At 41.6% G+C, this 13,327-nt stretch overlaps 1 protein-coding gene across 1 annotated transcript; it reads left to right on the top strand.

Annotated features, from left to right (window-relative positions):
- The first annotated feature begins 7,634 nt into the window (after positions 1–7,634).
- On the top strand, positions 7,635–12,536 carry LOC128663494 (uncharacterized). The gene is made up of 2 exons (XM_053717846.1): positions 7,635–7,968; positions 10,871–12,536. The coding sequence occupies exon 2, from the start codon at positions 10,904–10,906 to the stop codon at positions 11,939–11,941; it is 1,038 nt and encodes a 345-aa protein (XP_053573821.1). The 5' UTR covers positions 7,635–7,968; positions 10,871–10,903; the 3' UTR covers positions 11,942–12,536.
- The last annotated feature ends 791 nt before the right edge of the window (positions 12,537–13,327 follow it).

Here is a 13,327-nt window from a genome sequence, read left to right as displayed (position 1 = left end):
GTATGTGGGTGGTGGGTTGTAATGTTGGGGGGGTATTGTATGGGTTTTTTTACAGGCAAAAGAGCTGTTTTCTTTGGGGCATGCCCCGCAAAAGGCCCTTTTAAGGGCTGGTAAGGTAAAAGAGCTTTTCAATTTTTATTTTAGAATAGGGTAGGGCATTTTTTTATTTTGGGGGGCTTTGTTATTTTATTAGGAGGCTTAGAGTAGGTGTAATTAGCTTAAAATTGTTGTAATATTTTTTATAATGTTTGTAAATTATTTTTTTATTTTTTGTAACTTAGTTCTTTTTTTATTTTTTGTACTTTAGTTTATTTAATTGTATTTATTTGTAGGTATTTTATTTAATTAATTTATTGATAGTGTAGTGTTAGGTTTAATTGTAACTTAGGTTAGGATTTATTTTACAGGTAATTTTATAAATATTTTAACTAGGTAGCTATTAAATAGTTATTAACTATTTAATAGCTATTGTACCTAGTTAAAATAAATACAAAGTTGCCTGTAAAATAAATATAAATCCTAAAATAGCTACAATATAATTATTCATTATATTGTAGCTATATTAGGGTTTATTTTACAGGTAAGTATTTAGCTTTAAATAGGAATAATTTATTTAATAATAAATAATTTATTTTGTTAGATAAAAATTATATTTAATTTAGGGGGGTGTTAGTGTTAGGGTTAGACTTAGCTTTAGGGGTTAATCCATTTATTAGAGTAGCGGCGAGGTCCGGTCGGCAGATAAGGGGTTAATACTTGAAGTTAGGTGTCGGCGATGTTAGGGAGGGCAGATTAGGGGTTAATACTATTTATTATAGGGTTTTTGAGGCGGGAGTGAGGCGGATTAGGGGTTAATAACTTTATTATAGTAGCGGTGAGGTCCGGTTGGCAGATTAGGGGTTAATAATTGTAGGTAGGTGGCGGCGACGTTGGGGGGGACAGATTAGGAGGTTAATAAATATAATATAGGGGTCGGCGGTGTTAGGGGCAGCAGATTAGGGGTACATAGGGATAACGTAGGTTGCGGCGGTGTGCGGTCGGCAGATTAGGGGTTAATAATTGTAGGTAGGTGGCGGCGACGTTGGGGGGGCAGATTAAGGGTTAATAAATATAATATAGGGGTCAGCGGTGTTAGGGGCAGCAGATTAGGGGTACATAGGGATAACGTAGGTTGCGGCGGTGTGCGGTCGGCAGATTAGGGGTTACATTTTTTTATTAGAGTGGCGGCGATGTGGGGGGACCTCGGTTTAAGGGTGCATAGGAAGTTTATGGGTGTTAGTGTAAGTCTAAATCTAGGCGTTTGTTTGTGTGTCACACTCTGCTGCTCCATATCTCTCTCCTGTATTTGTCAGATTGTCACTCTATTGCTCCATATCTCTCTCCTGTATTTGTCAGATTGTCACTCTGCTGCTCCATATCTCTCTCCTGTCTTTGTCAGTGTGTCACTCTGCTGCTCCATATTTCTCTCCTGTCTTTGTCAGATTGTCACTCTGCTGCTCCATATCTCTCTCCTGTATTTGTCAGATTGTCACTCTGCTGCTCCATATATCTCTCCTGTATTTGTCAGATTGTCACTCTGCTGCTCCATATCTCTCTCCTGTATTTGTCAGATTGTCACTCTGCTGCTCCATATCTCTCTCCTGTCTTTGTCAGTGTGTCACTCTGCTGCTCCATATCTCTCTCCTGTCTTTGTCAGTGTGTCACTCTGCTGCTCCATATCTCTCTCCTGTCTTTGTCATTGTGTCACTCTGCTGCTCCATATCTCCCTCCTGTCTTTGTCAGTGTGTCACTCTGCTGCTCCATATATCCCTCCTGTCTTTGTCAATGTGCCACCCTGCTGCTCCATATCCCTCGACTGTCTTTGTCAGTGTGTCACTCTCTGCTGCTCCATATCTCTCTCCTGTCTTTGTCAGTGTGTCACTCTGCTGCTCCTTATCTCCCTCCTGTCTTTGTCAGTGTCACTCTGCTGCTCCTTATCTCTCTCCAGTCTTTGTCATTGTGTCACTTTGCTGCTCCATATCTCCCTCCTGTCTTTGTCAGTGTCACTCTGCTGCTCCTTATCTCCCTCCTGTCTTTGTCAGTGTCACTCTGCTGCTCCTTATCTCTCTCCTGTCTTTGTCAGTGTCACTCTGCTGCTCCATATCTCTCTTCTGCCTTTGTCAGAGTGTCACTCTGCTGCTCCATATCTCTCTTCTGCCTTTGTCAGAGTGTCACTCTGCTGCTCCTTATCTCTCTCCTGTCTGTCATTGCGTAACTTTGCTGCTCCATATCTGTCCTGGCTGTCAGTGCATCACTCTGCTGCTCGATATCTCTCCTGTCTTTGTCAGTGTGTTTCTCTGCTGCTCCATATCTCCCTCCTGTCAGTGTGTCACGCTACTGCTCCATATATATCTCCTGCCTATCAGTGTGTTACTCTGCTGCTCCATATCTCCCTCCTGACAGTGTGTCACGCTACTGCTCCATATATATCTCCTGCCTATCAGTGTGTTACTCTGCTGCTCCATATCTCCCTCCTGACAGTGTGTCACGCTACTGCTCCATATATATCTCCTGCCTATCAGTGTGTTACTCTGCTGCTCCATATCTCTCCTGTCTTTGTCAGTGTGTTTATCTGCTGCTCCATATCTCCCTCCTGTCAGTGTGTCACACTACTGCTCCATATATATCTCCTGCCTATCAGTGTGTTACTCTGCTGCTCCATATCTCCCTCCTGTCAGTGTGTCACGCTACTGCTCCATATATATCTCCTGCCTATCAGTGTGTTACTCTGCTGCTCCATATCTCCCTCCTGTCAGTGTGTCACGCTACTGCTCCATATATATCTCCTGCCTGTCAGTGTGTTACTCTGCTGCTCCATATCTCTCTTCTGTCTGTCAGTGCATCACTCTGCTGCTCTATATCTCTCCCCTGTCTGTGAAAGTGTGTTACTTTGCTACTACTCCATATCCCTCAACTGTATGTCAGTGCGTCACCCTGCTGCTCCATATCCCTCAACTGTCTTTGTCAGTGTGTCACCCTGCTGCTCTGTAGTTCTCTCCTCTCTTTGTCAGTGTGTTACTCTGTTGCTCCATATTTGTATCCTATCTGTCAGTACGGTGCTCTGCTGCTCCATATCTCTCTCCTGCCTTTGTCAGAGTGTCACTCTGCCGCTCCTTATCTCTCTCCTGTCTGTCATTGCATAACTTTGCTGCTCCATATCTGTCCTGTCTGTCAGTGCAACACTCTGCTGCTCCATATCTTTGCCCTGTCTGTGGAAGTGTGTTGCTCTGCTGCTACATATCTCCCTCCTGTCTTTGTCAGTGTTACACTACTGCTTCATATCTCTCTCCTGTTTGTCATTGCGTAACTTTGCTGCTCCATATCTGACCTGTCTGTCAGTGTGTCACTCTGCTGTCCATATCTCTCTCATGTCTGTCTGTGTGTCACTCTGCTGCTTCATATCTCTCTCATGTCTGTCTGTGTGTCACTCTACTGCTCCATATCTCTCTCCTGTCTATCAGTGTGTCACTCTGCTGCTCCATATCTCTCGCCTGTCTGTCAATGTGTCACTCTCTGCTGCTCCATATCTCTCTCCTGTATGTGTCAGTGTGTCACCCTCTGCTGCTCCACATCTCTCCCCTGTCTGTCAGTGTGTCACACTACTGCTCCATATTTCTCTCCTGTCTGTCAATGTGTTACTCTGCTGCCCTGTATCTCTCCCCTGTCTTTGTCAGTGTGTCAGCATACTGCTCCATATCTCTCCTGTCAGTGTCAGTTGGTTACTACACTGTTCCATATCTCTCTCCTGTCAGTGTCAGTGGGTTACTATACTGATCTATATTTCTTTCCTGTCAGTGTCAGTTGGTTACTATACTTTTCCATAGCTCTCTCCTGTCTGTGTCAGTGTGTTACTATACTGTCCTATCACTATCTCCTGTCTGTGCCAGTGTGTCACGCTCTGTTGTTTCACAGCACTCACCTGTTTGTGTCAGTGTATCACTCTCGTCTCTACTGTTCCATAGCTATGTCCTGTCTGTGTCAGTGTGTTACTCTCTACTGTTCCACAGCTTTCACATGTCTGTGTCAGTGTGTCACTCTCTACTATTCCATAGCTTTCTCCTGTCAGTGTCATTGTGTCACTCTCTACTGTTCCACAGCTACCTCCTGTCTGTGTCAGTGTGTCACTCTATACTGTTCCACAGTGCTCTCCTGTCTGTGTCAGCGTGTCACTATCTACTGTTCCACAGCTATCTCCTATCTGTGTCAGTGTGTCACTCTCTACTGTTCCACAGCTATCTCCTATCTGTGTCAGTGTGTCACTCTCTACTGTTCCATAGCTATCCCCTGTCTGTGTCAGTGTGTCACTCTCTACTGTTCCATAGCTATCTCCTGTCTGTGCCAGTGTGTCACTCTCTACTGTTCCACAGTGCTCTCCTGTCTGTGTCAGTGTGTCACTGACTCTCTACCGTTCCATAGCTATCTCCTGTCTGTGTCAGAATGTCACTCTCTACTGTTCCATAGCGTTCTCCTGACTGTGTGAGTGTGTCACTCTCTACTGTTCCACAGCTACCTCCTGTCTGTGTCAGTGTGTTACTCTCTACTATTCCATAGCTATCTCCTCTCTGTGTCAGTGTGTCACTCTCTACTGTTCCACAGCTATCTCCTGTCTGTGCCAGTGTGTCACTTTCTACTGTTCCATAGATATCTCCTGTCAGTGTGTCACTCTCTACTGTTCCATAGCGCTCTCCTGACTGTGCCAGTGTGTAACTATCTACTGTTCCATAGCTATATCCTGCCTGTGTCAGTGTGTCACTATCTACTGTTCCATAGCGCTCTCCTGACTGTGTGAGTGTGTCACTCTCTACTGTTCCATAGCGCTCTCCTGACTGTGCCAGTGTGTCACTATCTACTGTTCCATAGCTATATCCTGTCTGTGTCAGTGTGTCACTCTCTACTGTTCCACAGCGCTCTCCTGACTGTGTCAGTGTGTCACTCTCTACTGTTCCATAGCTATCCCCTGTCTGTCTCAGTGTGTCACTCTCTACTGTTCCATAGCTATCTCCTGTCTGTGCCAGTGTGTCACTCTCTACTGTTCCACAGTGCTCTCCTGTCTGTGTCAGTGTGTCACTGACTCTCTACCGTTCCATAGCTATCTCCTGTCTGTGTCAGTATGTCAATCTCTACTGTTCCATAGCGTTCTCCTGACTGTGTGAGTGTGTCACTCTCTACTGTTCCACAGCTACCTCCTGTCTGTGTCAGTGTGTTACTCTCTACTGTTCAATAGCTATCTCCTCTCTGTGTCAGTGTGTCACTCTCTACTGTTCCACAGCTATCTCCTGTCTGTGCCAGTGTGTCACTTTCTACTGTTCCATAGATATCGCCTGTCTGTGTCAGTGTGTCACTCTCTACTGTTCCATAGCGCTCTCCTGACTGTGCCAGTGTGTAACTATCTACTGTTCCATAGCTATATCCTGTCTGTGTCAGTGTGTCACTATCTACTGTTCCATAGCGCTCTCCTGACTGTGTGAGTGTGTCACTCTCTACTGTTCCACAGTGCTCTCCTGTCTGTGTCAGTGTGTCACTGACTCTCTACCGTTCCATAGCTATCTCCTGTCTGTGTCAGTATGTCAATCTCTACTGTTCCATAGCGTTCTCCTGACTGTGTGAGTGTGTCACTCTCTACTGTTCCACAGCTACCTCCTGTCTGTGTCAGTGTGTTACTCTCTACTGTTCAATAGCTATCTCCTCTCTGTGTCAGTGTGTCACTCTCTACTGTTCCACAGCTATCTCCTGTCTGTGCCAGTGTGTCACTTTCTAATGTTCCATAGATATCTCCTGTCTGTGTCAGTGTGTCACTCTCTACTGTTCCATAGCGCTCTCCTGACTGTGCCAGTGTGTAACTATCTACTGTTCCATAGCTATATCCTGTCTGTGTCAGTGTGTCACTATCTACTGTTCCATAGAGCTCTCCTGACTGTGTGAGTGTGTCACTCTCTACTGTTCCATAGCGCTCTCCTGACTGTGCCAGTGTGTCACTATCTACTGTTCCATAGCTATATCCTGTCTGTGTCAGTGTGTCACTCTCTACTGTTCCACAGCGCTCTCCTGACTGTGTCAGTGTGTCACTTTCTACTGTTCCTTAGATATCTCCTGTCTCATGTGTCAGTTTGTTACCATAATGTTCCATAGCTATCCCCTGTCTGTGTCAGTGTGTCACTCTCTACTGTTCCATAGCTATCTCCTCTCTGTGTCAGTGTGTCACTCTCTAATGTTCCATAGCTATCTCCTCTCTGTGTCAGTGTGTCACTCAACACTGTTCTATAGCTATCTCCTGTCTGTCTCAGTGTGTCACTCTCTACTGTTCCATAGCTATCTCCTCTCTGTGTCAGTGTGTCACTCAACACTGCTCCATAGCTATCTCCTGTCTGTGTCAGTGTGTCACTCTCTACTGTTCCATAGCTGTTGCCTTTCTGTGTCAGTTTGTCACTCATTGCTGTTCCACAGCACTATCCTGTCTGTGTCAGTGTGTCACTCTTTACTGTTCCATAGCTGTTTCCTTTCTGTGTCAGTTTGTCACTCTCTGCTGTTCCACAGCACTATCCTGTCTGTGTCAGTGTGTCACTCTCTGCTGTTCCACAGCACTCTCCTGTCTGTGTCCCTTTGTTGACTTACAGCTTGTTCTTGTTTCACCCTGCAGAGGGAGAGACAGACTCTGCACCCCAGATTTATCTCCTATCTGTGACACCCTGTTTAGGGTGTGGATAATCTCAGAATGTCTCTGTTCTGTTTTCTATTCTGTGTTATGTAAGTTTCCCTCAGGCTTCTCTCCAGCAAAGAGCTAATGTTACAGCATGTTACAGAACCAGCTCTCTGTGACCTCATTATCTAGAGGGAGGTGGGGAGAGGGACGTGAAAAGAGAACAAGCAAAAAACAGAGAGCAATCTGAGATGTGTGCAGCTTCCAACGATAATGCATTAGTCTGATAATCAACAAGCAGAACAGTATAGTGATACAGAGCACTGAGGCACTGACAAGAAAACATTCCAGAGATACAAATTATAATGGTGAAGAGAATCTATCATTTGATAATGAACAAGCAGTGCTAATGAGTATCAATACCTTTGTTTTTTAACTATTTTTATTTGGAAAAATAAATGAAGTATATATTAATATTATAATTTATAACACTTTGTTTCACTAGAAAATGTTCAAGATTAAAGATGTAAGTGCAAATAAAAATGTTATTATCTGGCAGCTATTCACACCTAGTTTAGGGGTGTGATACCCAAGGCTGCCTTAATACCCCTTAAATATTACTGGTAATAAACACATTGCACTGTGTAATGATTATGAGTATTTATACAATGATAAAAAGCATGTAATGCTGTATAATGGTCTATGCTACACAGGTATTTAGCATGCTGCATTGTGTAATGGTATTGAGCATCCACAGGTTCATACATGAGTATTCTGCATCTGCAATGAATAAAATGACTCAATATGTGTAAAGGACAAAAGCATAAAGGTAACATAAGGAAAGTATTTGTCAAAAAAGGAAATCCTGAGAAAAAAAAGAGGATAGAATAAGTAGTGAGAGGAGTGGAGAGGAGAGGCTGGCACACTCACAGGACGTACTAGGGTTAACTTAGGTGAATGCACAGCCTCATTTGAACTCTGTAGGGCGAGGGAGAGAAAGACACACACTGTGTATATACAGAGAGATAGAGTGAGCAGGCAGAGGGGACCAGCAGCAACACAGAAGCAGGAAGACAGTGAGAGATTGCAGAGGGGCAAGGGGCTGAAGAGTGTCAGGCGAGGCGGCATGAATCAAAGACAGAAGCTAGTGGGGGTAAAATTGTGACATAAAGGAGACAGCAAATAGAAACAGCAGCAAAAAAGGGAAAGCAAGAAATCATCTGAAAGAAAAACGAGAAAGGAGAGAAAGTGAGGATCCTGCTGCAGATAAAAGTTCTGAAAGCCACACACAGGTATGGGCTAGGACCTGTATGTGCTGCATTTGTATGTGTGTGTGTGAGCAGTATATATATATATATATATATATATATATATAAAACATTTTATGTATATATTTAATGTAAACACTATATATATATATTTTATATGTGAACATGAGATATATATATATATATATATATATATATACACATACTGTATATATATTCAATGTAAACACTATATATATTTTATATGTAAACATGAGATATATATATATATATATATATACACATACTGTATATATATTCAATGTAAACACTATATATATTTTTTATGTAAACATATATTTATATATTATGTAAACAAATATATATATATATATTGGACAAATTACTGGTTGGTGGAAATATTGTTCTTACAAACATGTTATTTGGGAAATAAATATTTAAAAGAAGTACATTTTCATCTGCAGAGCATACAGTAGAATATACAGTAGAGCATAAATACAATACAGAGAGAAGGTACCACTGGACTAAAGGAAATCTTGTCCTGCAGAGCTTGCACTCTAATATATGCAATGCAGGTAAAAGAGGAACCACTGGAAAAAATGAATTATGCACTGAAGAGGAGACAATTTACAATAAATTAGGGGGTTTTGGGAGAAGGCCTAAAAAAATTTAAAATGAATCAGGGAGTTAACTATTTGACAGAATTTAGAAATGGCATTATATTGTACTATATACACACATTTTATCAGAGCACTGGTAATGTATATTACTGTTTGTATTTTATATTACTGTATACTATTTGTTTTATCTTATTTGTGTCTATATCTTTTTTTTTAAGTTCTCAGTATGTGACAGACACACCCTACAAGGATTTGCTATGTGATAAGATGTTTCTTTGTGTTCCTGCTTTCCAAGAATTGTTGATTACAAAATTATGACCAGCGGGCACAGCGCTGACATAGACAGCTACACACATAAGCACAAACCTTGCTCTGTTATTTTAAGTGCTCTCTTCACATTATTTACTGTTGTGTATCCAGCATAGCCCCCCCCCCCCCCATCACACTTCCTCATAGCAAAAATAAATTATACATTTTAGTGATATTTGTTTTTCCAGTTTAGCTATTTATGTAATTTCCACCTATAATATATGCTAAAAAGTGTAGACATGTTGTAGATTACTGTAAATTGGTTGTAGGTCATCACTCATAAATCACTCCCCTTGACTCACTCAGCAATACAATAACTTTACATCTGAAATAAAATCAGATTTCTATGTTAACTAATTAATCAACTTAGTGAATGGAACTTTCATTAAATACTTGGTAAATTAAATGTTTTTTGTTAAATGTGCATGTTATTGTTATTCTTGGTCTATGTTAAGTAAAATTCACTTACACAAATGAGGACACAGTCAATTCATACACACTCTATACTGAAATATTTGATACCTACATTCAGTCAGGTGTGTTGCTAGGTAGCAAAACGATCAGGGGCTTTAGCCCATAGAAACATAAAAGTACTCCCCAAATCCCCCCTCTATGTTCTGTCACAAACATACTAAGCAGGGGCTACATACCACTCGACTACTACTAGCACATACAAATTAATAACTCCTGTGCCGGGAGCACCTCGAGTGTACAGTATACATTTTTAATGTTGGCCACTGTATTTGAAAGGTTTTCACATCCTTTTTAAATATATCAGACAAAATGTCATGATGGCCACTAGTGGCAAGTGCTAATTTGCATGTGCAACACTAATGTCTATGGGTAGAGGTATTTATTCATGGCATTGTTCATCTTGAAAAGATTTTTACCATATTTGCAAAGGATGAAGGAATCTATTTTTTTTTCTTTTCTTTGTGACACTCTGGGCTAAAAAAAACACTTTTGGAGACTTTCTGCCAGTGCCAGTTCAGATCTATAGCCCCTTTAAGTTTCCAACCTAGTGATGCCCAGTATGCCCCTGTAATCATTACTGCAGCACTCTCAGTAGCAGCCTTAAATGTACCCTCTACCCTTGAAAAGTAGTGTTGTGGCAAACTTTATTAGCAACCTCAGTTTTTGGGTTTACATCTACTCATGCCCCTATGTTTATTCTCCTCTGTACTTCAAATTATCTTTGTATATTTGTAACTGCTTGTTACCCTGTGTTTTGATGTTTATGTTCATCAAGTCAGGTATCTAGTTGCATTTTTCTACATTAGATTGTTATACAGTAACACAGTTACAATGAGCTCATCTGAATCCTCTAAAATAGGAATTAAGACTGTGTTGTGCAGCAATGTTATTCATGTATTCTTCTTTCAATTGATATCACACGCTTATTGTGTGTCACATATGATTGATTCACATATCATTTAGCATATTAATTTGTCTTCTTTCTATGCCTTTGTATTTGCTATTTTTAAATCATCATCTAAAGAATGGATTAGTAAATCTGTATATAGTCTGCAGGGCTGAGTTTCTTCTTGGGGAATGAACGCAGCTGTTCGGCCTATTCCCTATTATCTCACATTCTATGTTCTATACACTTGACTTCCTAGTACAGACAAACATCAAGTCTACTAGCGAGTTTGCAGCTGACAATTGTAGTGTAACATTGGCCCTGCGTTTCTCTAGGGACAATAAAAAATAAAAAATAAACTTTCCAACTTTTTCTACCACCAAATTCTTTTAGTCTCATTAAGTAAAAATGTATCTCTTTTCCATGAGAACATACTTTGAGCAAGGTTTAGTAGCATTAACACATCTTGAGTAAAATATGGCAGCAGTGTTTGTAACAATGTTTGTAACAATGTTATAGATATATAGCTCAATGCACATGTATATGATGATGTTGACTCCGTATGCTCTTCTATGTTGCTTTAAGGTTGTAAGTCCTGATTTCTGTTATATCTAATTTCTTCCTTTATTTTACATAGGCCAATTACATTTGACTGCTATTCTTGCAAAACATGGCTCAAGTCAGTGACCTTTCTCCACCTGACCTCTCTCCACACCCCACAATGAACAGTTCGGCATCCTGTCCTACACAAGAGGATCCACCTCCCCACCAGGCCCCTCCCACATTAGAGCCGTATGCCCCTCCCCAGCAGAAGCACTTAACTGATGTCTCGTCTTCATCACTTCTCTCAGGGTCTGGTTTACTTCTTGCTCATTCCCTCCTAGGTCGGCGAAGCTCTCCTGGTTCTCCCACATCCACCTCATCCAATTCTCCTACTAACTGTGCCCTTCGACGTCGACGTGAGTTCACCCCCGAAGAAAAGAAAGATGATGGCTATTGGGATAAGAGACGTAAGAACAATGAAGCAGCTAAGCGTTCAAGAGAAAAGCGAAGGGCTGGAGATCTTGCCCTGGAGGGCCGTGTAATTGCTCTACTTGAAGAAAATGCCCGTCTTCGTGCTGAGCTCCTAGCTCTTCGCTTCCGTTTTGGCCTTGTTCGGGACCCCTGTGAAGATGGCCGTGGGGGATACCCTCCCCCATGCAATATTCATGAACCTCCCCATAATCCTCCAATTCCACACTCAGAAGACTCTGGATTCTCAACTCCAAGTGTGGGGAGCCCTGTTTTCTTTGAAGATAGAGGCCCAGAACAAGAAGCTCCTCAGCTGCCACCTTCCAACTTAGCCTATTACGGAAATGTTGCTGGGGATAGCACAGAAATTCCACGAAGTAGGTTGGAGACCCTTGGGGATAGCTACAAGTGTCTCCCACATAAGTTACGGTTCAAGGCATGTGCACCAGGAGATGATGGGACACAAGGAACAGTTGGGAGAGACACAAATGCTTTTCCCTCAGAGGTAACATCAGGATTCTCCCAGCAGCCTTTGAATTGTCCTCGTGGACAGTGGGGGTCTCAGGGGCAGGAGAGGGTGCCTGCACCCTCAGATAGGACAGATCTGCGCTCTCAGCTTGCCTCACTTTCAGCAGAGGTTGCACATTTGAAGAGAATTTTTTCAGAGCAAGTAATAAACCGTGGGGGCACAGACTGAGGCCCTAGACTGTCTTATGTTGATGCAAGACTGACTAGAGTTTAGTTTTTAAATCACTACAGATGTTTTTTGTTGTTTTACGAAACTGACCTTAAATAGCAGTTGCATCCACTAACTGGTAGGTTCACAATCCTTTTTTATATAGTTGGTGCTATAAGAACTTATTTCATTTCTTGTGCCAAAAGTTAAATCACTTCTGGTCAGTCCCACAAAAATGCCATTGTGCAATGATATCATTTTGTGCAGTACAAGGAGGCAACAGTGTGATGACATTACCTCATTTCATGCCTTAAATCTTTAACTTCAGTGGATCCTAAACCTGTCAGGAATCACAAACAGGCCAGGTTTGACAGTTTAATATCATGTTGCTGTTACATTTTCATACCTCTCATGACCTGTCTTACCTGGTTATAATTAGGCGGTTTATGTATATAGAACTTTTGTATTGACTCTGTGGATTGTAGGTTTATAGCTGTTTGTACAACTGAGTGTATGTATGTATGTGTATGTGTGTGTGTGTGTGTTTGTATATACTGTTAGATCTGTTTCTGTACTTGATCATTGTAAATAAAGAAATTGTTGAAGTGGCAACACATATTTCTGTTTCCTCTATTATTTCTAGGACATATCTCCAACTACATTTTTGCAAAGGAGCATCAATAGCACCTATTCCAATCCATTTGAATAGTCATGTATAGTGCTTAGCATGGCTATTTGCCATTTAGTAAATTTAATGCCATTACAATTCATGCAAAATCTCTACAGTATCTAACTTACACAAATGTTTGACCTGCATTAATACCCCCAATTCCTTGTGAAGGACATTTTTAATTTTGGTATTCCGAACATCAACATAGCTATTTATTATTATTATTATTTTTAGAGCAGCTTTTCACAATTTATTGTCTTTTTTAACAGCCTTGAACTGTTAAAATGATTTAAGACAATTATTTATGGACTTTTTTACGATTACATTTCTTAGGCCGTTCACAATTTTTTCAATGTTAAAGTCATAGGGGCCGATTTATCAACACTCTGTAGGACATGATCCGATCAGCGGATCATGTCCGACAGACATCACTGAATGCGGAGAGCAATACGCTCTCCGCATTCAGCATTGCACCAGCAGCGCTTGTGAACTGCTGGTGCAATGCCGCCCCCTGCAGATTCGCGGCCAATCGGCCGCTAGCAGGGGGTGTCAATCAACCCGATCGTATTCGATCAGGTTGATTTCTGCGATGTCTGTCCACCTCCCCAGAGCAGGCGGACAGGTCTTTAGAGCGCTGCTTCATAATTGGTGTTTATGGCGAGCCTGAAGACTCGTCAGAAACACGGGCCTTCAAGCTCTGTATAAATAGGCCCCATAGTAACAAAAACAGTAATTTC

This window comes from Bombina bombina, chromosome 6 (assembly GCF_027579735.1).
Source record: "Bombina bombina isolate aBomBom1 chromosome 6, aBomBom1.pri, whole genome shotgun sequence".
NCBI lineage: Eukaryota > Metazoa > Chordata > Amphibia > Anura > Bombinatoridae > Bombina > Bombina bombina.
The sequence above is the reverse complement of the archived record's forward strand: the minus strand, read 5'-3'. Positions and strand labels throughout refer to the sequence as shown.

Bases quoted from the DNA above. Each gene is read 5' to 3' on its own strand.
- LOC128663494 (XM_053717846.1), top strand. From the start codon at position 10,904: ATGGCTCAAGTCAGTGACCTTTCTCCACCTGACCTCTCTCCACACCCC.